This window comes from Zonotrichia albicollis, chromosome 10, assembly GCF_047830755.1.
Source record: "Zonotrichia albicollis isolate bZonAlb1 chromosome 10, bZonAlb1.hap1, whole genome shotgun sequence".
Lineage (NCBI taxonomy): Eukaryota > Metazoa > Chordata > Aves > Passeriformes > Passerellidae > Zonotrichia > Zonotrichia albicollis.
The window spans coordinates 8,306,327-8,332,065 of record NC_133828.1 but is presented as its reverse complement, the minus strand read 5'-3'; the positions used below and the strand labels follow the sequence as shown (position 1 = coordinate 8,332,065).

Genomic DNA, 25,739 nt, shown 5'->3' with positions numbered 1-25,739 from the left:
CCATATGTGGAACCAGAGATACCATGTTTAAGCAACAACCAGAAAACGGAAATAGGGGAAAAACCCCACCCTGATCCATCTTACAGCACTTTGCAATAACACTTCCTGCAAGCTGCAGTAATACCTGATACCCCAGGAGAGAGCAGCAGGGAATTAGGCAGGAGCACAGGGCAGGGCAGCCCTTGGCAGTGACATCCACAAAGGATGGGGCCAGTTCCTGTCTCTCCACCGCAGGGTACAGTGTGGCTGTGACCCTGAACCTCCCAGTGCTCCCAGTGCTCGGCCACAAGGCTCTGCCCAGCCCAGCCCCAGCCCTGCTGCCAAGGACAGCCACCCACAGCCTCAGAGAGCAGCACAGTGGCATAAATGGCACAGGTCACCCTTGACCTGAGAGAGCAAAGATCTTGTCATGATCCCTTTGCATTCCTGCTGCATTCACTGCCTGTCAAGCACACTCTCACTGGTCACATTCACACTAAGTGTCAGGACACTCAACTGTGCTTTCCCAGCAAGTGATTTTTCCCTTTATTCCAAAGCAGAGATTGGATACTAACTCTTATTGGTGTCCCAGGTTTTAACTTTTATATTTTTCAGATTCTGTGCTACTTTGGTGTGTAGTTCTGAGCTTCATATGAGGGGATAGTAAGTACTCTTCACAGAGTAGGGAGACAAAACAATTCCTGCTCTGGCTGGGGACCAAGGACAAATGATCCAAATCTCAGGCCCAAGAGCATAAAGAGTATACTGAAGAGAGAAAAACAAGGATGGGACTTCATAATATAAAGCTGTAATTGGACAATTAACTCCAATATGCAAATGGACCAGAACTTACTAAAGTGTGAGACCCCAAGACCAGCTGTCCATTTTGTGACCATTTTGGGTTCACCTTGGGTGTAGCCCTGGCTGGGCTCTCGTGCTGCCCAAGGTGCATCCATTGAGGACTTCTAATAAACACCTACTTTATTCTTTACCTCCATCTAGTTTCTGTTATCGGTCAGCCTTCACAAAGCATCATTATGGGAAACAAACTACAATATCAGAGAAACAGGACAGCTCTCAGAACACAAAAAGTACACCAAAACCATGATATAAATATATTCTTAGAACACTTTGGAATTCATTATTGGAGGACACTGTGGTACATACAATCTTTACAAGTGATGAAGTATTTAGAATGAGAAGAGACTCCTCTTAATTCTCCTCTTATCTGTAGATGGAATTCTGCTTATCCAAGGTAAGATCTAGATGACAGTTTTCAGTCTCATTATGAATACACCCTTCCCTGTCTGCAATAAAGTGTGTTGCTGAGTAAGCTTTGATTTCAAACTTATTTAGTCTGCTTAGGTATCTTTGTACATTTTGAGTCTATTGACTGGATTCAACTCACCCTAATACAGTCATTTTATCCACTGCCAAAACCTGAGATGGAGGAAAAAAAAAACCCAAGTACAGACTGAACCCTATTATTTGTTATTTTTGTTTCATTTAAGCTACTGAAACCTTTCCCTTGACTAACATAATCAAGTTGAAAAGATGGAGAATTTTTTTTGTCTGAAATTCCCAGGAAGTTGGAGATTCTCTTCTTTGTCAGTGAGACAGTAACAGTGGGACAGAGCAGGAATTCACTGAACCAGAGCTCCTGAAAATTCACTCCAGTATCAGAAAAGTTTGCTTACAAATAGTTCTTTGTTAACTCACTTTGATGCTGAATGGTTCTGGGTGATAAAAATTTTACAGTGTGTGTTTTAAGGAAAAAAAAAAAAAAGAAAAAAGGAAAGGTAATAGATTACAGATGAATGGCACAGAGATGAGCAGGAGTATTTTGTGTAGGACTGGAAATAAATGAATTCAAGTAATTTGAGAGTAGGAAGTCATCAGGGAGAAATATATCAAAGTTGAAAGATCAAAGGGATCAAATGTAATCAGACATAGAAATCTTTTCATATGTCACATGGTCCACCTACTTTATAATATAAAATCAGTCCTCTTCCATTACTATTTTTCTCCTTTGCACTATGTTCACTTTGGTTCTGAAAGTATTCAAGAATCAGTTTATACTTTAAAAAACTCGTCAAAGTCTTTTAATTTTTTTTTTTTTTAATCACTGGAACAGCTACCATAAGTACTGAGTAATGAGAAGACCAAATGCATCCCACTTCTCTCAAACCCCAGATTTCCCAGAATTTCATGCACAGACTGTTTAAGATTCCCCCTCCAGCTGCACAGTTGCTGCCTCTGCTCTGCCACTGGAAGAATGACCCTGAGCTGCCCTGCTCTGAAGGTTATCACTTTTGACTTATTCTTCTGCCTTATAGCATATTTCATTTCTTTGTTCTGATGTCAACGCTGTCCTTTAGCATACAAAGCCCTGCCTCGCCTCATCCTTTCAGAAAACAAACCAAGCATTTTTAGCTCTTCTTATGAGACAGCACATCAATCTCCCCAGATCTTTTCAAGGTCTTCTTCTTGCTCACTTCTTGAGCAAAAGAGAGAAAAATTGCTAAGAGAATTTTAAAAAAAGTCATGGAAAGTCTGAGATATCCAATGGAGATTAACTGTCAGAAGAAAGACACATTAACACAGATATCCTGACTGCTGCTTCTGCACCCACCTGTGCAAGGCCATGGCAGCTCCCTTTCCAATCTCCATGGCAAATTGATTTACTGCAGATATGTGCAAAGGCCTTAAGGTAATCTGTCTTTCCCACCCTAAGGTACTTTCATACAACTTTTTAAAAATTATGGAAAAAGAATGATTTCTTGTTTTGCCCATTATTGTTATTAGAGCAAAGCCACATAGTGTTGTCATTTAATATGCTGCTCAAAGAAAAAAATGCAAGGTCGAGCTTATTCAAGATAAGTGTTTTGCTCTTATGAATGCAAAAAAGTGAGTTGGTAAAGAATTTTATCCCCAAAAAATAAACAATTCAGTTAAGGATGCATTTTTTTACCTAAGATGACACTTTCAAAATAAAAGCTTTTGTTGAACTGTGTTTTTCCTTTGGCATATTAGAATTTATGCCTTGTAAGGATAAAATAAAAAAAAATTGTAAATAAATGAAATATGTCAGGAACACAAATCTCTAAGAATCTATTAATTTACAGTGCATTCTATAAATCTTCCTCAGCTAACCATAACAAAAATCATTATTTCCAAACTATTTCATGTGAAGATTAGTGTGTCACTTCCACAAGATTTTACAGAATAACAGAATAGTTCAGGTTGAGTAAGACCATTGAGCCCAACCATTAACCCAGCACTGCCACTAAACCATGTCCCAGGTGAAGTGACACATCTACAACCTTTAAATACCTCCAGGCATGGTGACTCAGCCTGTTCACACCAGACTGAAGAGAATTCACTGAACTTGCCTGTCTGGTGTGAGACATTACCACCAAAATGAGGCAAAAATAAAGGTTTTCTGTGACCACCCATGGTCCCCCACAATTAACAACACGACACCTACTTCCAGTAAAATTCTCCACAGAAAATTCTTTTGGAGATGTCAAGAGTGTAGCTCTCCGAACATGAATTTTTTCCATTGTTGGACCAAATAACTACCAAAAGTTTTTTATAAATATATTTATATGTATCTAGGCATACTTTCATGAAATATTTTCAGGTTAGAGTAATAAAGTGGAAAGTACAACAGAGATGAAATTTGATAGACCATTTGTGTAGTAAACTACATCTCCACAGCTCTTTAATCAATGTCCTGAACAAATTACCACTCATTATTTTTTATGCATTGTAAGAGAACACATGACCATATATCACTCTCAATGATCATAATGTTTTATGCTAATTTAATATGCTACCATATATAACACCTCAAGGTTAAGAAGAAAAAGCCTCAGACATTTCTGAGAGACATATAGCTCAGGAACTGACTTTCATTTCCATAATTTAAGTAAATGTATATATTGACAGATATGCTATCCACTGTCCATTTGGAGTAGTGTATCAGACATAAAAGAGTGGAAGTAAGGACTAAGTTTAGCTGCCAGAATTTTTCATCCACTGCATTCATTTTTTACTCTGAATGATATTTCATCTCATTTCTATACATGGGAATGTTTTTAGCCTCAGACTTTTTGGACAGCCAATCCCAGTGGCAAGAACGTTATAGGAACTGGGATGAACTGGGCCACCCTTCCAGCCCATGGCACACAGCAGCACTTGGCAGGAGTGAGACCATCTGCCCTGTTCATAGAACTGCTTTCCATCAATAGATCCAGTTTGGGTCATTTAACACCCCTAAGATTTAGACACAAGCAGCAAAATCAGCACAGGAGCTCTGCAATCAGCCATCTTCTCACATTTAGCGCTGCCTAAGCACACTCCAGTCTCACTCTGTAGCCAAATCACAAGAAGCTGCAAAGAGACTGTGTGTTCTGAATTCCCATTTTTCTTTGGCTGGAACACACAAAAGATGGTTATAACTGATTTATCTATAAAACTATCAAATATAAGAGAAGCAATAATGAAAGCAGATATTACTAACTGTAGCAAGATGCAAAATAATGAAGTAGGCAGATTATGGATTAAGTGAGGATTTTTTGAGATCAAGAAACATATTTGAAAAGGGAACTTTCTCTCTTAGGGATGGAGAAGAAACAAGAAGGAAAATTAAATGAGTAAGAGAGTGCATAATATCTGGGAGGGCACAGGATTAGTTCAAGTCTCATAAACACTAAATGAAGTAGAGAAAACAGAGGAAAGAGAAAAGCTAGAGAAGTGGAAAAGGCAAAAAGAGAAGCTGGGATGAGATTTCTCAGTCAACTTGGTATTTTTAATGTGCACATGGAAGTATGGACAGAAAACACAGCAAGAGTTTGGGAATGCTTCTTGACAGAACATAACACAAAACCACCAGGATTAATGTAAAAAGCTGCAAGCTTCAGACTATTAAGAGATAGAGTAAAAGGAGGAGTTAAGAATGACATATCACTGGATATCAGTAATAGGAAAGAGTGGGAGAGAAGAACAATCTGTTCCTCACTGTGACCTCTGCTGATTCTGTGGTTTTCCCAATCATTTGCTTGTCACATTTTCAAGTTCTAAAATCCCATTTCACTGTAAGGTTGCAAGAATTACTGGAACACTCACACAAGCAAAACCACCCAAATAGACAGCCTTTCTCTGAATATCCAAAACAGTTCATGATGCTCTTCTATTTTTGGAACACTATACAAATAGGACATAAATTGCAATGAGCTACCATAACTTTAATACCAAGCTCATATTTAGATTTTTACTTTCCTAGCAGTGTTCACTGTATGGTGCATTTAATTTGATCTGAGATACTGAAAAAAGAAATTACAGCACTGCCAAAGCAGATGGCTGCTCTAATGAATACCACAGCTGAGAGCCACAGTGAAATTCCACTCACTAGAAATACTATCAATATACAGATTTCCTTTCTCAACTTCATATCTGCTCTTTTGGGGAGGACTGATTTTTACATGCCTCAAGGTGTTGGAAACCAAACTTCAAATTTAATTGCTGCATTTTTATTTTATGTGTATACATATTAGCTGAATGGTTTTTAAGTTTCTTATGTGTAAGTCTTATCGACCACCCACTCCAAATGCTCCTAATCTTTTAGCAAAATGAAGAATTAAGCCTAATACTACACTGCAAAATAGCCCAATGCTTTTTTAAATGAGCCTTTTATAGTATAAAATATTTTAATAAAATTACAGTACAAATATATTATATATTTACAGTACTATACATACTGGTGACAGAGAAAAAACTGAGACACATGAAAAAAAGAATGATTACCTGAAAAACAGGACAGACCTAAGGTCTGTAACATTTACACAAAAGCCTTGCTTAATTTCAAGGTACAACATTTGATTACAGAAAAATTAACTGGGAAATAGCCATATACTCCCCATTAAAACAAGTACCACTTCAACTTCCTAATTTATATTTAACTACTGTTTATTTGTATTTTTTCAGGTAAGTTCTTCAACCATTATGGCAACCTGAGCCTCTGCGGTAGAATTCCAGGCTAAGAAAGCACAACATTTTCCAAAAAAAGACTCTTCCCCTTTGATCAACATCCACAGAAATGACAAATATAAACCTCACAGCAAAGGGTTGAGACCTGTACAGTAAATTAAACTATTTATGCAGTCCACTCTCTGAAAGAAGCCTCCAAAAAAAGGTTACATTAATACCAACGATCTGCCCTGAACCTGAAGGACACTTTGATGAGCTAAAAGCACATTTAACACCATGCCCTTTAAGATCTACATTATGCTGCTGTACTAAAACTTCCACTGTTGTCAGTGTTGCTGACTCAAGAAGAAATGGGAGACTAAAATAAAGTAGCACTGGCATCATTTGCTAGGGAGACACAACGTTACTTCTGCCAGCTTCATTTTCTGTCTCTTCCTAAGGACTGAAATTCAAAGGGTCAAGGGAAACTGGAATTGGACTCTTGTGATTCTCAGGGGTCCCTTCCAACTCAGGATTTTCTGTGGAATGGTTTGATGCACCTTTACAACACAAGGTCTACAAGATACCAGTAAGGAATAGAGATAGAAGTCTATTGCAGCTGCAAATTATCTAAATGTAGAGACAATCTATAATATATTTATATCTATAAACAAGTATAAAATATATCTATATATTCTATATAGAATATATCTATAAACAAATAAGCCATCAATGGATACAACAGCTTGTGCTACTAATTGACAGAGCATCAAACCAAGAACAGCTTTTCAGCTTTTCCACAGGCAAACCCCTCCCAGGCTAATCTAGCCATAGGTATAGACTCTTCCTCCTACCTCTCCTCCAAGATAAGTTTGGAAAAAGGTGATTTTATTTTTCAGGAATAAACTATACAAATGCATAAATCCTCCATCAGAGCATAAATGTGAGTTGAAGCTGCTGAGCAGACATTGTTAGAGCCCGGTTCAGACCCAGGGGACAGCAGAGAGACAAGGGATTACCAGAGGACAGGCTGAGGTTCAGATGTGCTTTGCTCTGAGCATGAGTTGCTGCTCTCCTCTGCTCTGAGAGCCCGGCCAGCACTGCTGCTGGAGACCACAGGAGGAACCAAAGGCCAGGTTCATCTTCTACTCCTGGAACATAAATCCCAAGGAGAGAAGAGCTGATTCAAGTAGGAGTGGTACCACTCCAAGCATGGCTCCCCAAGAGGGAGGAGAAGCAGAGGAACAACTGTGACCGTGGTCACGGGTTTTCAGGTGAGGGAAGAGATGAGGATGTTGACTCCATGTTTTGAAGGCTTGATTTATTATTTTATGATATATATATTACATTATAACTATACTAAAAAGAATAGAAGGAAAAGTTTCATCTCAGGTTAGCTAAGCTAAGAATAGAAAGGAAAGAATGAAAACAAAAGCCTGTGGCTTGGACAGAGAGACAGAGCCAGCTCTCCTGTGACTGGTCACTATATCCAAACATCCACATGAGACCAATCACAGATCCACCTGTTGCATTCCACAGCAGTAGATAACCATTGTTTGCATTTTGTTTCTGAGGCCTCTCAGTTTCTCTGAAGGAAAAATCCTAAGGAAAGGATTTTCATAAAAAGATGTCTACGACAAACAACCTGGCTCACACTCCCCTCTGCAGCCTCCTAAACATGTTAAACACAGCACAGTCACATGTGTCACATCAAACAGCAGAGGAAGGGCTAGAAGAGAAACCATGGGCACACCAAGCTGACAGGGACAAGAACTTGAATCAGCTCTTGTCTCAGCATCCACAAAAAGCAGATGCAGGTCACATTCAGGAAGTTTTCCACTGGAGGAAAACAGTTTTAAAATATCTCTAAGATAATGACAGAGAAGACGGCAATTAGAACCACTGCGAGCTGACAGTGCATCAGGGCCAAGTGAATTGCACTCCAAATGCTACAGAAAATAACAGTGACAGCACCAAGCTGTCAGAAGTCTCTGTCACATCTGTCCCTAAAGAGAGGGAACACCATGAGAAACAATTGACTTGATCTTCACAAAGTTATAAACAATCTACAGACCTAAAGGCCAACCCACAGCACAGATGAGCTGCTGCAAACATTGATAAATCCTCTACAAGATCCTGCTGAAAATCCTGTGCCTCATTCATTGTCCACATGGCTGCTGCTGTCACACTATGGGGATGACTTTATTACATTTGTGTGATAGGTGGACAAAGGCTAATCCAAAAGTCCATTTTAGAGACAAGAGTAAAAGTTCCATTGACTTTAATTGCATTTTCATCAATTTCAGATGTGATAAACACTTGATGGCTAGATAATGCTGGCTACTTGAAAATAAAGTTAATGATATTTCCTGTGCAGTGAAAGTGTGAGACTGTGGAAGAAAATTAAATTCTGATGTGCTTGCACTGGTTCTCTGAAGTGTGACAAGCATCTCGGGAGCACCCATGGCACTCTCTAGGTTTTTGATCCTTCTTGGAAGGACCTTTACATTTGTGAAGAGCAGACATCCTCCACGGGGCAGTTTTTAAACAAGTTTCCTCATATTTTGGATCATTTACCATTGTTGCAGGTACTGATACTTGAACTTGTCTTTGAAGTGACTGATTTTTTCCAGAACAGCGCCAGGATTTTAAGATGTGACTGATTTTTTCCAGAACAGCGCCAGGATTTTAAGATGTCAACACACTTGGGTGTTTTCTGCTTATGAAAAACATGCAAACAAGGCTGACCCTTCACCCTTGCTGAAAAAGTTTGAGTTAATACACAATACAAAATTTCTCTTGTTCAAGAGTAAAAACATTTGCTAAGTATGTCATAGTTACACCTTCAGTTTGTGTATTTTATTATTCTGACCAGGAATCTGCTGTTCAGAATGAAAAATAAGCTGCAATTCATGAGATCATGCTATGATTTTTTTCAAGCTGCCTTTTTTTCCCTAACCTGTCTATTTTAAGCAAAATTTAATTATTATTCAATATGCACCGCTGATAGAGACAGAATTATGCAGAATAATTGAAAAGCATATTTAGTTTTTTCCCCTCTCACATTTTAGAATAATTGGCTTCCAGATTTGGCCAGCCTGTTTGATACTTAATCATAGCAAAAGTGATTGTGAACCTTTGGTAAAAGCTTAGGTTTTCCCTTTTTCTGATTTTCCTCATTTTTGCAGCAGAGAAATATTTCAGGATTTCTTCCCATCAAACATGATTGATACAGAAAGAATGTAGAGAGAATGTTCACATGTCTGGAGCAGCTAAGAATGAGATTTGTAATATTCACAAAGACATGGAAAAGCCTGGAGATTACAAACCTAATCTTAATAAAAGAAATGTATAGATAAAATTATTGAAAATAGTTTAAGGAATATTTACATATTATTTGAATCTTTATGAAACTGAACATTTGGGTACATATTTGACATTTGCTTTCCTTCTTGGAAGTTGTTCTAAAATATAATGTTTGTTTGGGTTTTTTTTAAAACTTAGCAATCTTTATCTCAAGGGAGAACGATCCTGGTGTGATGGTGCTGACTCAGACTCAGCCACAGTGAAAGATCTTGAACGTCAACAAAGCAGGATCAGCACTGAATCTAGACCCAAACAGGCCCTGAAAATGCACAGTCCAATTAGGCTTGATTGTATTTACCACCTGAAATAAGATGTGCAGATTACATTTGGAAGTTTTGGTTTCAGGACAACATCACTGACAGAGTTCAGTCAAACGATGCATGAGAACATGGACCAGACTGGAGAGGTATTAATTACCCTTTTTGCTTTCTGTGTGCTTCTTCTTTGTATTGTTATTTAAATACATCTGAAAAGATTCTTTAGCAAATGTTAAGGAAAAAACCCAACACCCAGAAAATTACTAAGTCATCCCTTAGTTTGTAAATCTAATTCATAACACTGCAGACAAAGAAAGATGTTAATGGCTATTGGTATAAAATTCATGACTACTGACAATATGTACTATTTTGGCTGCAAGACTAAAATTCTGAATGTGTGATCAATGACAATTTTAAGATTAAGTGACCATTTGGGATTACATTCATCAATACTAATGGTATCTTATTTAAAAGCTTAATGAGAAAGCTATAATGCATATCACATTTCTCAGTAAGAAACATTATTATTGAATTTCAGAGAGACAGTATTATGAAAAATGAAATAAAAGCAAAAAAAGCCCATTGTTTAAAATGGATTTTTTAAAGTGTATTGAACCCATGAACTGGACTGCAGGCATTTGCTTAGAGGAATATTTTTAAGGTAATTCCATCTTGTTTATTTTCAGTCCATATAAAAATAGTGTGTCTAAGTTAAGCCTGAAATTAGTCACTATAGAACATGAGGATATCTACATCATATAAAACATAAATGGCATTTTCAGCAAAATGTTTTAACATAAGGGGACAGTCAGACGCGTGAAGTGATTTTGCTCCTCAGAGGTCATTTATTCACAGTATTTGATGTGAGCCAGCTTTTGTATTTGAGAAATCAATAGGAGTAGCAGGTGAAGTAGCAATGATTCATGCTCAGGGTAAAACCTGTCAAACTGAAAGATGTAGAAAATATTCTTTTAGTCCTTATTGTTTTGGTAGAGAGGTAGGGAATTTTATTTTTTAGGAGCACAGAACATAGAATTGCTAAAAACAGGTGGTTGCACCAGTTGAGTCTTGTTTGTGGTGAGCTCTGGCAGATCTCAATCCAAATTAAAGCTCTGTTCAGCTTTTGCAGCCTTTAACAGCTACTAACACAGTCCCCAATTAGGGCTCCCAACAGTCCGTGCCCCGTTATTTATTCAGGCTGTCCTTGCATGTCTTTCTTTTATTAAAACAGCCTCTTGGTTGGTTTTTTTTTTTTTGCTTTTTTTTTTTCAATTCAGCATTGTTGAGGAAGTCTTGTTATCACATATTTTGATAAGAAAAATAATTTCTACACCATCTTCTAAAAACCCCCAAACACTACATTACCAGTGTATAACTGCCTTTCAGTTGTACGTGATTCCAGCACAGAAAAGAGATATGTGGAATTAAAAACATCACAAAACAACCCCGACAAGGTTGTTTTGTTTGTTGAGAAAACCCCAACATCTTTAAGACTCTGGGTTTTTCTGTCAGTGGGCTGTGACAGACAAACTCTTCACCTGCAAAGGACATTTCTGGGTCATTTCTGCACATTATCCCTGCACAAAAGAGGAGCAGGGAGGATGGGACAGTTGCCAGTTTCACAGTAGAAGGCAGAACTTGTGCTTTATACAATAAATTGTGCATAGATTAGGGGAACTGATGAATTAAATAGTACAATATTGCCTGTTTATATAGCATTAGCACAGTGGGATTCCAGTCCCACAGATTATTATGGAATGTAGGAGTACAACCACTCTGAAAATCAGATTTCTGTTATGACTGAGTTTCTAAGCTGCTGGATCTCAGAAACTCAGCTGGACACCACCTAGGTCCTCCTGAAATAACAGTATTCATGCTTGATAGGAATGACAATACTATTGAAAAGAAATAGTTTTTCTGTCAATAAACATTTTCTTTGAAAAGCTAAATGCCTTCATTCTTTCTGAACAACAGCAAAGTACAATCTTCTTTTTCAATACTGGCTTTGAACAAGAACCTGAAACATGAATTCAGATTTTTCAGCTCTGGTAACTCTGAACAAGGAAAAAAAAGGCATCTTTTACCTCAATTCGAATTATTTATTTTGCTTACTTCTAAAACTTGAGGTTGAGCAGCAATCCTATAAGTATAAATACAGGATAAATGGAAGAGAAAAACTCAGTAAACTACTTGAAAAGCAGCAATACGCTGCTTGATGTGGTTTATTAGGAAAAGTTATCTGTTTTTTTTAACTGCTACACTAGGCTGAACTTGCATATGTGAACCAACAGATCCCTTATGAAAAACAGGAAGGGGATGCATAAGGACGGGTATGTGACAAGAGATATTCCCTTACTAGATGTAAAGAAACAGTGCAAGCATCCAAGTAGTACTCCAGTTTCCCATCTTTTCAGTTCATTTTTTTATTTTTAGAGGAAAAAATGTGTGACAGTTCCAGCCCTGTCCTGTAGGCCACCACAGTGACACCCTGGCATAGAGCATCCCCAACATCCCATCACAAACACAACAATAATTTTTACACAGAATTGCAGATAGATGTAGATCCTCCACTTACAAGTCTACTACTTCTACTAAGTGGAGAGGCAGTAACCTGTCTGATGGACTGAAGGCAGCACTTAAAGGACTACAACTCACCAGGAACAAAAGGTGAGGTCTGTTTTTCAGACAAATACAAAACAAGCATCAGTGTCCATGATTCTCACCATAAAACAGACTCTCTTTTCCCCATCATCCATTTATGGGTGCTGGTTGCTATTGCATTTTGCCACATAATTTAGATTAAATCCTGGATAGAAGTGGGACACACTGCATTCACATGAATACTCACTCCTGAGGGATAATTCATGGTAGTAGATGGTGTCATAAAATTCGTTTGGCCAGATTTTACAACAAAACACATCATCTCCTCAGGCAAAGACCTTGGCTTTTTATACCTTTAAAATGCCTTGCTTAGCTGTGGAGCTCTATAAAGTCAAATATATGAAAAAGAAGAGCACTATGCCAAGAAAACCTACAGCCCTAGCTGTTATTTTACCAAACTCTGTCCATCTAAAACTTCAACTCAAAGTAAAACAACAGCCTTGAAAAGGCAAAAATTTGAGCAGCCTAATTCCACAAATTGCTCAATATCTGAACTTCTAAGCACCCAGTGTTGTCATATCTAAGAGAGGAACAAAATATATCACAAAAACTATTTGTAATAAATAAGCTCAGATTTTGGGGTGGATCTCTCTTAAAAATCCTTGCCTATTTTTTTTTCTTGCTGTCCTAAAGCTGATAAAAATTGGTCTTTCTTGTTTTTGACAGGAGATAAAGATGAATGGGAAAGTCATGTCAGGATCACAGCTTTCTTTACGATCTTGTAAGTTCAGGACTGTGCACATGCATGATTTGCTTCTGGACTCATCTCAAAATGAACAAATGAGAGATGAAAGATTATCCTGAGGACCTGCAGAAATACACATGAAAAACAGGTTTATCTAAAGAAACAGGCATTTTTTGAGGGAAAAGGTGATAGCATGAATTTTATATCAGATCTTTACTTCATGGAGAGCACTACATAAAATATTGTTGGCCAGATTGCTGCTGGTTTAAAAGGTCTTTTGTTATTCTTTTGTATGAAATAATCTTGTTGAGAAAATGCTGTTTCCATGTGCTGGGTGGCAGATTTCATTTCATCTTTGTTATGTGTGTTTCCAAGCCTTGGCTGATACACAGATAATGCTCCTCATAGTCAGACTTCCACAAGCACTGGATAAAAGATCTGGAAAACACCTGCACATGTTAAATCCAGTGTTGTGATTAAAAATAAGAATAGTGCAAGGTAGTTTCTTTAGCTTTTAACTTTTTCAGAAGAGAAATCCACAAATAAATTTCACTGATCCAGAGGTTTACTAGCAACTGAGCATTTAGTTTCCACCTGCTTGGAAGAAAGATAATCTTCTAATGCAGAACACATACTCATAATTTAAGACTTCAGTGAGTTCTTCCCCTCATGGATTCTCCTAATTTGCAGATAAAATCCTGAAGATCCTTTCAGTGCACTTGAGTAAGTCAGTACCAGAGGCAATCTAAAAGCTTGATGAGAATGTCACTTGTTTGTCCTTCATTGGGTGTGGACCGTGGTCAGTACTCCCTGTCATTATCCTCTGAAAATAGATATTATTGCAGCAAATTGATGACAAGAATCAGCACAAAGCAGAAAGTAACTTGGGGGTTCTTTGCTTCAAATGCTGTGTTGGAATCTCGTCTTTTATACATTAAACTGAAAATATTCAGATACACTTTTGAACTATTTCTACCACATGAATGACATTTAGATCTAAAATTATTTTTCCCCTTCCTTTCTGAAGAGTATTGAGTTAGTCTTCATCCTGATCTTACCATAAGAAGTGTTAAAATCTATTTCTTTTAAGCTACACATATTGTTTTATTAAAATTCTCGAGCAAAAAAAGATTACAATTTGAAGTTCTAATTCAGGAAAATATTGCCTTTTTTAGACAGTATTTAAATGCTCATGCTTCTAAACTAGAGCTGAACTTTAATCTGTTTTAAGCACATTTCTGAACCAAGAGCTAAAAAATTCACACATAATTATCATGTACTGAAAACAGAAGATGATGCCCTATTAATAGAAAAGAAAATGAAGTAAGAAAAATTCCTGAAGCTTGGCATTCAAAAGGGCTTTGAAAGCAGGGAAAAGGAAAGAACAGTTTGTTTGCAGGGAGACAAAAAAAAAAAAATCACAAGGATTTAATCACGTGAGGGATGAGAGGAAATGATCTCATCTACTTCTTCATTTGCTTTTCTGCGGCAAATTATGCTTCAGCAAGAGCAGTGGGAGAACATGCCCATGATGTGTGAGCAAAAACTCACTATTATCTGGAATAAACCTTTTTTTTTCATTTCATGTGGAGTCCAGGGACAAGCAGGGACAGTCTGCTGAGGGGTGTGATACCAAGTTAACACCAAAGTTTCCTAATGGTGAAAGAATTTCTTAGGACCTTAATTCTCACTCTTCTGCAAATTCACTGCCCCATTCTTTACCATTAATACAAGAACAGACTGTCTGATTTCCATTTCCCTATCAAAACTATAAATCAGATTTTGGTAGTTGTGAATTATACTACCAGAAGAGTGAGAAAAGTTTAAAATATCATTTTAACACAGTCCTTATTGAAAGCAACAGTGAAATAATCTTTCCTCTTGAAATCTCAGCTGGCTTAGATATGCTGTCACCCAGAGTGTCACATTCTTCAATGTGACAATCTTCAAAGGAAAAGCAAAAAGATACAGCCCTGCAAAACTGTCCCCTCCCTGCATACAATGGGTACAATAGTTTCCCTGGTGCTGTCTTCCCACTGTCCCAGAAGAATGAGGATGGCCTGACATCCAGCAAGGATGTCTAAGCTCATTTCCCAAATCAGTTTCTATTCCTGATCTGCTGCCTTGCACAATGAGACTTTTTCAGCGACACCAACCAAATTGTGGTGAGCTACAGACAGAAAGACCATGTGCCCTGCAGCTGAGCCATGGGAGCTTGGGAAATTCAGAAACCTTGGAGAACTGGTGAAAAGCAATCGAGGAGTGTGGACAATGATGGAATGCTGCAGCAAAGAACTCACAGAAAGGACCTCCACAATCACCACTCCATTGTGGTCCAACATGGAACACCAGCCAGCCCCAGGGCTTGTGCTCTGTGACTGCTGGGAAGGAGTGGAGGGAGCCTGACATCCAGAAATCCATGTACAACACCTCCAACCCCTCAGCAAAAGAGCTTTCTTCCATAATATTTTCATAGAGCTCCACCAAACCAGCTGCTATGCCACATGAAATGGTTTTTGTCCGTGTATGAAGCATAATTTAAATGATCCAATTATTACTTTTGTATTCAAAGATGGCTTATTTTCATGCAGATTTATGTTTCGTTATGCATAGAGGATATTCTTAATTGTGCTGAAACAACTGCAAATTTAATTAAAGTTTGCCAGTCCAAGCATAAAATAGATTAAAGAAAATGCTGACAACAGTAAAATAAATATTAGACTATTTAATTTAACATTTATTTTAAAATCCAAACATCAAAATAACCGTGTTCCTAATTACAATTTCATGACAAAATGTCTTGAAGAAGTATTTGTCTCTATTTCCCTCCAATCTGCTCAGCTGAAACACACTAGCTTATTTATAAAACTGTTGATTAATAAATCTGTTCCAGCTGTATTACTGTATGTTGCAAAGAGCACAGATTGATGTATGTAAACAACCATTATAATTTTAAACACCCAAATTCTTCACAGTCCTCAAAAGTAGAAATCCCATCAAATACATTGCAGGACAATTATACACCTAAATCTTATTAAAGAAGGGAAAATAAGGGGCAAACACAGCTAGTAAGGTTCAGAAATCTGTGGCAATTTATAGCAGATGGAGAGATCAGCTAAATACTTAATATAAGTTACTTATTGCTCCTTGAACTGGGTATTATTAGACTCAACCATGTGCTGTAACTTTGACAATAAAGAAACCCTTAGTTTCATAAAAAGTTACATTCAAAAGAGGCATGAAGAAAGAATCTGGCCTGGTTCTACTGAAACTAATTGGAAACTCTCCAATTAAGTTATGCTGCTTAGTATTGATTTTAATTTTATAGTCAATAAATTTAATCATTTATACTTAGCAGCTGGGGGGAAAGAAAGGTAGACAGGCAGATTTCCTCTCATCTAGATGCATTAAGTTAGGCTCTAACTGAGAAAAAAAATTCCTAAACCACAAGAATTATGAACACTAACTTAACTCTTGATGTAATTCAGAAGCATTAGTTAAGACGAAATATACAGGCTTTGCATGCCTTTCCTCCAACAGATTTGGAGGAAACAAAAGTGCCTTTCCAGTCTAACAAATATCCCAAAAGTCAGAAAATGTAGAGGAAAAAAACAAAATACTTTCCCCAGTTATTCACAATAACATTTTTTGCAACATCTGAATAAATTGACTTACACGACTTTTGGTGCTTCTTCCTTCCCCCTTAAGGAATACATTCAGGAGCTAAGGGATTATTTACACCTGAGTGACAACATCCAGCTATTTTGAGTTTTAGGACCACCACTTGTAGAAGACACAACAAGCACGGCACGTTCCTGGTTTGACAGCCACGAGCTCAGCTGGACCAGTCCAAGTGACAGAAGCCTCATCCAAAGGCACCCAGGACTGCCACCACAAACTGCTGCCCTACCCCTGTTCATTTCACTTTTTAATTTCTTTTTGTCAACACAGTTGAGCAAAGAAAACCCCTAGATGGAAAATGTAAATGCTGCAAACTCTTTCCTCTATGTAACTTCACTGTGAAAGGACAGAAAAGTTTCTTTTTGCAATGAAACCAAGACTGAAACAGAAAGAATTGCAAACTGATAGAATCAGCATACACTGAGGGCTCCCTGCATGTCAGTGGACCATCTTTATCATGGTGTTGACACATTTAGATGTAATAAAGTGTGACAGATATGTTCACATTTTTCTTATTTATCTTTATCAGCTATATATGTTAGTATATAGAGAAGAAAGAAGAAGAAGAAAATCTCAAAGGAAAAAAAATCAAAACATGCAAAATCAAAAATTCAATAGAACAAATGAAGAATTTAAGTCAGTATGAGGGATTATTAAATCTTCCACAAAATAAGAAGCAATCAAGAAGGGAAGTAGCAAGGAGCATAGGAATAAACTGGAACCATTCATCAAAAAAAACAGTGAAATGAACAACAGCACCTCCTGATATAAGCACATTGTAAGGAAAGCTTGATCTGGAATCCAGTACAACTGGTAGATGAAAATCCTATTTGGATGTAATACCAAGTTAACAAATCACTTTATATCAACACTGTCAGAACAAACAAAACAACCCAAACTTATTCAAGTAACCACTGAGTTCATCAATTCAGAATTACTCTTTCATGAAGAGCAGTTCATATTTTAGCAGCACTTTTTATACAAGCACCAATATACACAGAAGAAATTCATAAAACTCCGAAAGCTTTTTTTTAATTTCCTTTTTGTGTTACAAGATCTATCTTAGAAAACTCTATATAGTATTATTGATCAAAACTCATTTTGACAATCTAATAGCCTCCAATACTTCTAAATACTGTAAGAAACAAAGAATACACTGCATTTACAGGCATCCAGACTATCACACTTCAGACTCCTGAAGCCAACAATAAAAATTCCCTTGTGTGAATCAGCCTAGACCTTTTGTTTTGTTTAGTCCATAAATTACCAGTGCAGTTGTTTAAAACAGAAGGAATATCAAAAGATAGGATTGCACAAAAACAGGCAGTAACAGAGCAGTTTAAGGGTTAGAAAACCTCTACTGCCAAAAACAGCATGGCAATTTATCTTCCTGAGAACCAGGCAACACCTCCACACACATGTCAATACAAACTTCCCCATCATTGAACCAGAAAGTTTTGGGAAGAGAAATCAAGTACACAAGTCATAACATGTAGAATTACAAATGAAACATACAAAACAACAAAGTTCTTGGAGTTTTGATTTAGAGGCTCTTTGATTAGGAAGGCTTGGCTTACCTGTTTAACATCATATGCAAGAAGAACAAATCTTAGGTCTGGTGAAACAGAGTATCTTGATGCTTTGAAGGTTACCTGCAAGGAAGTAACAGTAAAAGTTAGCTAACAATAGAAAAGCATAAGATCCTCTTTCTCAAATTTTCCTGCAGCTCATTTAAGAATTTCTCATTCACAAGACAGAATTGGTTAGAAAACCAATGTAATTTTCACAAAATATGACTCACTAAATAATTCTTAATCTTATTAGCTGGTATTAGCACAATGGCAACAGACAAATTTGGCTTCAACATTAAATACCAATAAGAGGCCAATGAGTTTTTTTCTAGCATCACTACAAGAACTAAGTTCAAGGATAACAACTATAACCAAGTCATTCCCAAAGAATGAAGAAAGACACTTTGGTTGGAATGATTAAAGGAGAGATTCATCATCAGGCTGGCCCTAAAGATAATATGTAATAAAAAGAATAGGTGTGCACTACATCTTTACTGCTTTTCTTTTAACACCACATATACAAACATTTTGCAAAACAACTTGAACCACAGCAAAAGTCTTAAAATAAAGAAAATTCTTAGTAGAGAGAAAAGTGAAACATAAGGTAACATTATAAAACTAATAATGGTTTACATCCACTCAAGACTACATGACACCCAATTGAATTCAAGATTGTAATTTCATCAAGGGGTAATGTTGATGTCAGTTGATGTCAGAAATAAGTTAATGAAGCTACTGCATGAGAAAGATAAGAATGTGCTTTAAAGGGCACTGAAGGAAGTAATTTTAAATTAATCTCAAGACATCTATTTGCAGAATGAAAGGAAAAGGAAGAAATGAAAAATACAGATAAGAATAGAAAAAAAATAGGACACCAAAAAAATAATAGAATCAGAAAACATAAAATGAAAACAAATAAAAACAGCTACATAGGACAAGATCTATCCACTATTGGATTTCTTAAGGATCCTGTTCTGCTTAGCCTAATCCCACCACTAAACTAATGAATTCAGCAGGGGTTTAAAGGTACACAAGCAGGCAGTCACAAACTATTACATTCAGAGTAGCTAAGGAGCTATACCTGGAAAAAAAGAGCTTCCAATAAACTGAAAAGATGCTATATTTTGGTATACATATTACACGCAGTTTCCTAAGGTTCTAATATAGTTAGAATCAAGCTATCCAAAAAAACTAAAGGGAAAAATATTTTTGAAGATAATCTCTATGATTCAGCAGCATAACAGAATCAAAAGTCAGAAGATAATTCTGCAGTCTTGAGAAAGAAGGGAAAAAAAAAAAGACAACACACCTTAAACCATCCTTCTGTATCTGCAAATATCCAGAACAGAGTTCTACTGTGCCCAAATTTGCTTTTAGGAGTTAATCATCTTTAAGCAGAGACCATGCTAATCTGTGAGTAACATTCCCATCTCCTGTCACTTCACTGAAAATATTTTCAGATGTGAAATTTATCTTCTTTCTAGCAGTTTATTAATTATTGCCCCAGTACCTCAGCGTTTAGCACTGCACAACCCAGGCAACTTTCCAAATTCACTCCCAGGGAGTGCAGCTCCTACCAGTTCACACATTTAGCAAGAACCTCATTCCCTGATGGAGCCACCACAAAGGCAATGAGGCTCTTCCTGCAAACACCCGAGCAGCTCAGCTGCAAGCCATTGGCACTGCCAGGCAATGCCAGCAAGAGCTACTTGCATATTCAAGTACAGAGTGTTGTGGATTTGAGATTTCAAGTCTTTTGAATCCCACTAACCTTGTTTATTCAGCTTGCACTCACCTGCACACTTTTATTTGCCTCCAGATACAAGGTGTAAATTCAATGCAAAAAATGATGGTAATGAGATTTGAGAAAAATAGTTTTCTTTTTGGTAGCATAATGGCATAATTATTGGTAAAAGGAGTATAAAGCTGTGTTATACCAGCAGAAATCTTGTGCTCATTGCCAAAGATGATAGCAACGCTGATTTCTTTAAATTATCATAAAAATATTATTAGCCCTTTTATATAAGCTTGATTTACAATCAAGCCTTTAATAAAATAGATATTTAATTCTAATAGAATTGCAGAGAGATTTAAGTGACTTGAAGTGATAACAATTTCCTTAAAATTCTGGTTTTGAAGGGGTTTTTTTTTGGTAAAGACAAGCACAATTTTGGCAGTTAATTCACAAACACCTACTTATATGCACAGAAGAAGCCTTTACAGATTAAAAGCAGAAAATTAAATCACCTGAGTCATTCCTCCTGCAAGTAAACGCAAGATCTGTGAGTCACTAAAACAAAAGACAGATTTCTTTTCTTTTTCCCCCTTTTCAAACATGTCTAAGGGATTTCGTCAACCAACAGCTGCCTGACCCCATGGCTGAGGAGATTAGACCAGCTGGTGAAGGGCTTAAAATAAAGTTTCAGTTCTTGCTGCAGGAGATGAGATGTATGCCACACAAACCTTTGGGAGAGCATCTATTGGGCCAGTTTCTACAGAGGTTAGACAGATTTATTCATTAAAAAGAAACTTGAGAGGACTCTGACCCCAAGGGTTTATTCTCTTCTCAGGAGAACACATTTCTGAGTTTAAAAGGAAGTGTTGGGAAATACCACATTGGAAATACGCTAGGAATTAAAAACCCTCAGGTGTCTTGTTATCTGGAGGATGGCTGTTCCGCAGGTCTGCATATCCCCAATTTCTCAAGCTTCTTGCTTTGTCAGGAGTTATTTAGCCTTCATTAAGGAAAACAGACCTAAATGCTGCCCAATGTGACTATAACCCTATGGGCTTGCTGTGCTTGATCTCTAAGAAATGGAATTTGGAAAAATAAGCTCCAAAACTGGGAAAAACAGAGCTGCCTAATTAGGCAGAGTCCAGGGATGCAGAAGCAGGGCTGGCTTCCCTCTGCATCCCTGCTCACTATCAGCACTTGGGGACTGGGGCAGTCCAACCCTGTGCACTCCATGCACACCCTAATCCCTTTCCAAAGGCAGAATAAAGTTAAAAGGGAAGGGAGTTTCCTTGTTTGCCTTTATCCAGACCCATCAAGAGTTGAAATCCCTATAAAAAACATCAGCTCCATGCAACCAGAAAACATTTGAACTGCAGAAATTGCTGTAATCCTTGAATTGGTTACAGTCCACACTACTGCATAATTCTGAGACAAAATAAATGTAGGGTTTTTTAACACATGCGTACTGTCTTCCCTGCTTAATTCACACACCTGTCAGCCACTTTTCCTATATTGCTGTATTTGACATAATTTCACTTTTTCACACATAAATGGTCCTTATCCCTGATCTTTCATTCCTCACTCAACCAAATCTCCCACTGACTGTAAAATCAGGTCTAGCCATATGAAACATTGTATTTCTAGGTTTCTTTGAAATACTTTCTGTGATAAGAGTTTTAATTCTTCTCCTGACAGTGATGCATGATGTGATGACCTCAGTGGTCTCACTGCCACCATAGCAGTAAAAGCCAAATCCAGGCAAAAAGACAGAATTTGAACAGACTTGTGTCCTTCAGCTTTCCAGTTTCATGCTCTCACCCACCTTTCAGGAATTGCTAAAATATAGTTTTGCATGGAAAAGAAGAAGTGGCTTTTCCCATCTTTACATATGGGTGATTAAAATGGAACATGGAATTCCAGTGGACAATATATTCCCAAGTTTGATTTCCAACGTCAATATTTCTTTCTTTTTCTAACTTTGTATGTATGTGTGTTTTCCTGTTAAAAATAACTGTTATGATGGTGTTTAAGAGAAATTTTAGGCTTGGTTCAGGCTCTGCATCCTCAGCAAGGGCCTCTAGTATCAGCTCTTTTTATTTCTCCTGTTTTCTTAAACCCTAGTTCTGAGCTCCTGATGTACTGGTGACTCTCCTCATCTTTCACATACTATAAAATTTTGAGGCTACTGGTTTTGTGGGTTTTAACTACTATGACATTTAAATCAGTGCCTTATTCATAATCTTTCAAAAACATGGTAAAGAGCAAACAGATGAAGTTATCTGTAATACAGTCTAGCCCTGAGTTATAAAAATATTTTTGTAACATGTACACTTTACAGTCTTCTTTTTCCATATTTTCAGTTGGATGATTTTAAGCGAGATAATGTATCACAGTTAAAACTGATTTAAAGAAATGTTCACTGTTGTGGAGTCTGCATAATTGTCTGGTTTGGGTTTTTTCCTTTAGGTTTACCCCTCCTGCTGTTTCAGTTTTTTGTGCTTCTATTTTCCCCAGAAACTTTCATCTTCCACACTCCTGTTATTCCCCTTCTCCAGCATTTTAGTGCTCCCTTAACACACATTTAGGCTTTATATTTGTTTTATTGTTATTTTTCATCCAGAATGAAATATTTTAAGACCTTCAGGAATTTTGCTTTAGATCTTGGTGGCAACCAGGAAATTATACATCTCTTTATTGCACATCTACATCTGTATCAGAAATTTAACTTGATGGTGTAGTGGAATCTCAGGGGATGGGGGTTCATCAGGATTCACAGGTATCCAGCTCCACTTATCAGACAGGCATTGGCCAAATGGCATAAAAGGAGTCAGGCAGGATGGAATTACAGGAGCTGCAGGAGGAGGAGAAGGCATTTGGGATGTCACAGTTCCCTTGGGAGGCACTGGCAGTCCAGGAACAATGGGATTCTCCTTCACTGCCACTGCTGTGACTGAAAGGAGAACATGGACCGTGAGAAAGTAGCAGAGAGTGGAGCCCAGCAGAAGAGCAAGGCTGGAAACAGGGAACTTCTGAGAAAGACAGGCTGTAATTAGAAAAATGTGCTATAATTGGAATGATGAAAAATTTGGGTTTCCAAGGTTACGTTTCTTAATGCGGTGCTTCTTGTGTCACCTGAGTCGTTAATCTAGACCCAAAAATTCTGCAATGCCAGGTTTTGGAACTGTTAACCTTCAGGTTTCCTGTCCAGTTTAAATGACAAATGTGCCTTAAAACCATGACCTCAACTGACTTCTATGTTCTCAAAAACAGGAACTAAATTCCCCAAATCCAACTGGAACTGTGGGATATAAAAACAGACATGAACCAACTATGAGGTTTGCACCACCACCTCACTGATAGACAATAACCTCTAACCTGTCAATCACAGAAGTTTTTCCCTCTCCATTTGCCAGGACAATTGACATAGTTAACCCTTAAGTATATCAAGGAACAATCTTACCAGGAATAGTACTTAGAGAAATCCCACAGAGTTGCCGTAACCTGATATTTTCACATTTTTTATAGTGAAACCTCCTTCTTGGACAAAACTTGGACAAAAATCAATGGCCACCACCTAACCAAACCACAGTGACTGAAAAATCCTTCCATCTGTCAGGCTTTCCTACCCTGATGCACAGTGGTGCACTGCAACAATAAACCCTTCCTCATAAAAACCCCTCTGCTGAAAAGGCTGTGCTGAGAGGGTTATTGGACACCCAGAGGAGCATAGGAGAGTAGAGAGAATGTTACAATATTCATAATCACCTATTTACAACATGTGTGGGTCATTAAAATGTCCAGTGTTGCAACAACTATTAATATTTATGTGGTTATATAATGTTATTTAAGGTATTTACTATTATTCACCCTTTCATTAATCTCTTATGCAAGGTTCTTAAAATACAAGCATGTAACCTACTCTTGTAATTAAATCTACATTAATCAACAAAAGAACTGTAATTGCATTATGATGCTGCACTGAGTTTCATATCAAAAGAGGAAGGTGGTGTGGTGGGGAGCACAAAACAAAACAAAAAAGGTATCCAAAGAAAGAGAACAAGCAGGGCTGTTTATGAAGAACCCTCTGTGAAACACCACAAAATAGTCCCTGCCAAAAGCTCTGCTCAGACTGAAGCTCTCATTCGCTGCAAGGCCTCCACAGGGCTGTCACAGCCTGGTCCTGGTCCCTGAGCCAGGACTGCTCCTGCTCTGTCACCTTCTGACACCAATAGCAGGCAGCAAGGCCCTTCCTGTCCATCTTTGTGTAAAAGATGGTTCTCAGTAACACAGCAACACAACAGGCTGCAGGGTGTGCTCCTCTAAAGCCTCTGGAAACAGGTTTGAAACTCAGAAGTAATTGTTTGCTGTGCACCATGAATGCAGTTTCCCTTTGAGCTTCAAAAGAGTTGTGGAAAGGCACAGAAATCAAAGGGCACAGCAAGTCAGGAATTACTGGGGGTTAGAAGAGTACAGCTGGACAGTTTTCACAAAGTGAGAACAATTCCACTTGTATTGCCTGGTATTGAAAACAAATCAACAGATTCAAAATTTATCCCATCATGCACACTCCAAAGCCTGGAGGAGCCCCAGTGGACTCACTTGTGCCAGAGGACCCTGAGTGTTTGTCAGGGTGTGTGCATGGAATCTGAATACAAGCACCACAAAAGCAGTGAAACTGAGGGCTAATAAAAGCCTTACCACTTTCAAAATTATTGCAGCTTTTTAAAGACAGAGAAATGAAGGTAAAACTTCTGCAGGTTTCTTTCAGAGAATTCAACACGCTTGGAAAGTTCCATACCAGAATGTTCCCTACACACATTTTCTATCTTCTCTGTACTTGCTTTTTCTAGTAGATTTTATGTTTGTAAAACAGGCTTGAGAAGCTGAGATAGAATAAAGAACCAGATGGACAACTTTCCCTGAGCTAAAAGATCCATGTGTATTGAAGTGAAGGGAGAAGACCCATCTTCATTGATCAGCATCGAGCTCCGGTTTATTGATTCAAACATTCACTTTTTATAACAGTGTTAATTAAACTCATACATATTGCAAAATCCGAGCTCATCATAGGTTACAGAGCAAACTCTAACACCTCCTTTTGTTTTCAATACCTGTGGTTTGTTTATTGAAACCAAGATTTGTGTTCTCACAACTTACTTTTACTTTCCCAAAACAGACAAAGATAGAATGTTCACCTGTTATGAGAAAACTGTCTGAGAACCCTGCTGTTTATAAAAATGTGCCTGAGAACCTAGTTATTTACAGAAGCAGGCTTGGGAATTGCTGCTTTCAGCTGCCTTTTACTTTTCCATCAGCTGTATGTTTTCATGGCCTTTTTTCCTTCAAGCCATGTCTGAGCAAAATTCTACAACACATGTGGTCCTGCATTGTCTCCTCTTCAGCTTGTGACTGGGCTGTGTGTGAACTGATAACCTGCTTTTACTGACCCTAAGGAACAGCTGATGGCAAAAGCATTCAACAAAATGCTTGCTAAACACTGAAATTTCTTAGCTAAATGTGGCATAATGCCACTGATTTTGGAAGTGTAAAGTGCAATAAAGTATTGCCAAATGCTGAAAAGCTGGTGGGTTGTCACTTAGGCTCACAGTGATAGGCAGCCCAGGCAGATGATAGAGAACATATTGTAATCATGTATCGAGGCAGCGTCTCAAACACCAGGATGCCACGCAGTGATTAATGTCTAGGGCTTTTTCTGGCTCCTCTTCATAGGAGACTGGCCCAGCCTCCAGCTGTGAACATTTATATGCTGCTGGCTAAGGATATTAACTGTTTATTAGACAGCTGAAACAGGAGGGACTGCATGGATACAGTCA

At 37.7% G+C, this 25,739-nt stretch overlaps 1 protein-coding gene across 3 annotated transcripts in view; it reads right to left on the bottom strand.

The window, feature by feature from the left end:
• Positions 1–25,739, bottom strand: part of DPP10 (dipeptidyl peptidase like 10) — a 435,086-nt gene that overhangs the window by 97,764 nt on the left and 311,583 nt on the right. For all 3 annotated transcript variants that reach the window (XM_005487922.4, XM_005487921.4, XM_074547941.1), the window contains exon 5: positions 18,177–18,251. In XM_005487922.4, the coding sequence (XP_005487979.2) occupies positions 18,177–18,251 (75 nt within the window). The remainder of the gene's footprint in view (positions 1–18,176; positions 18,252–25,739) is intronic.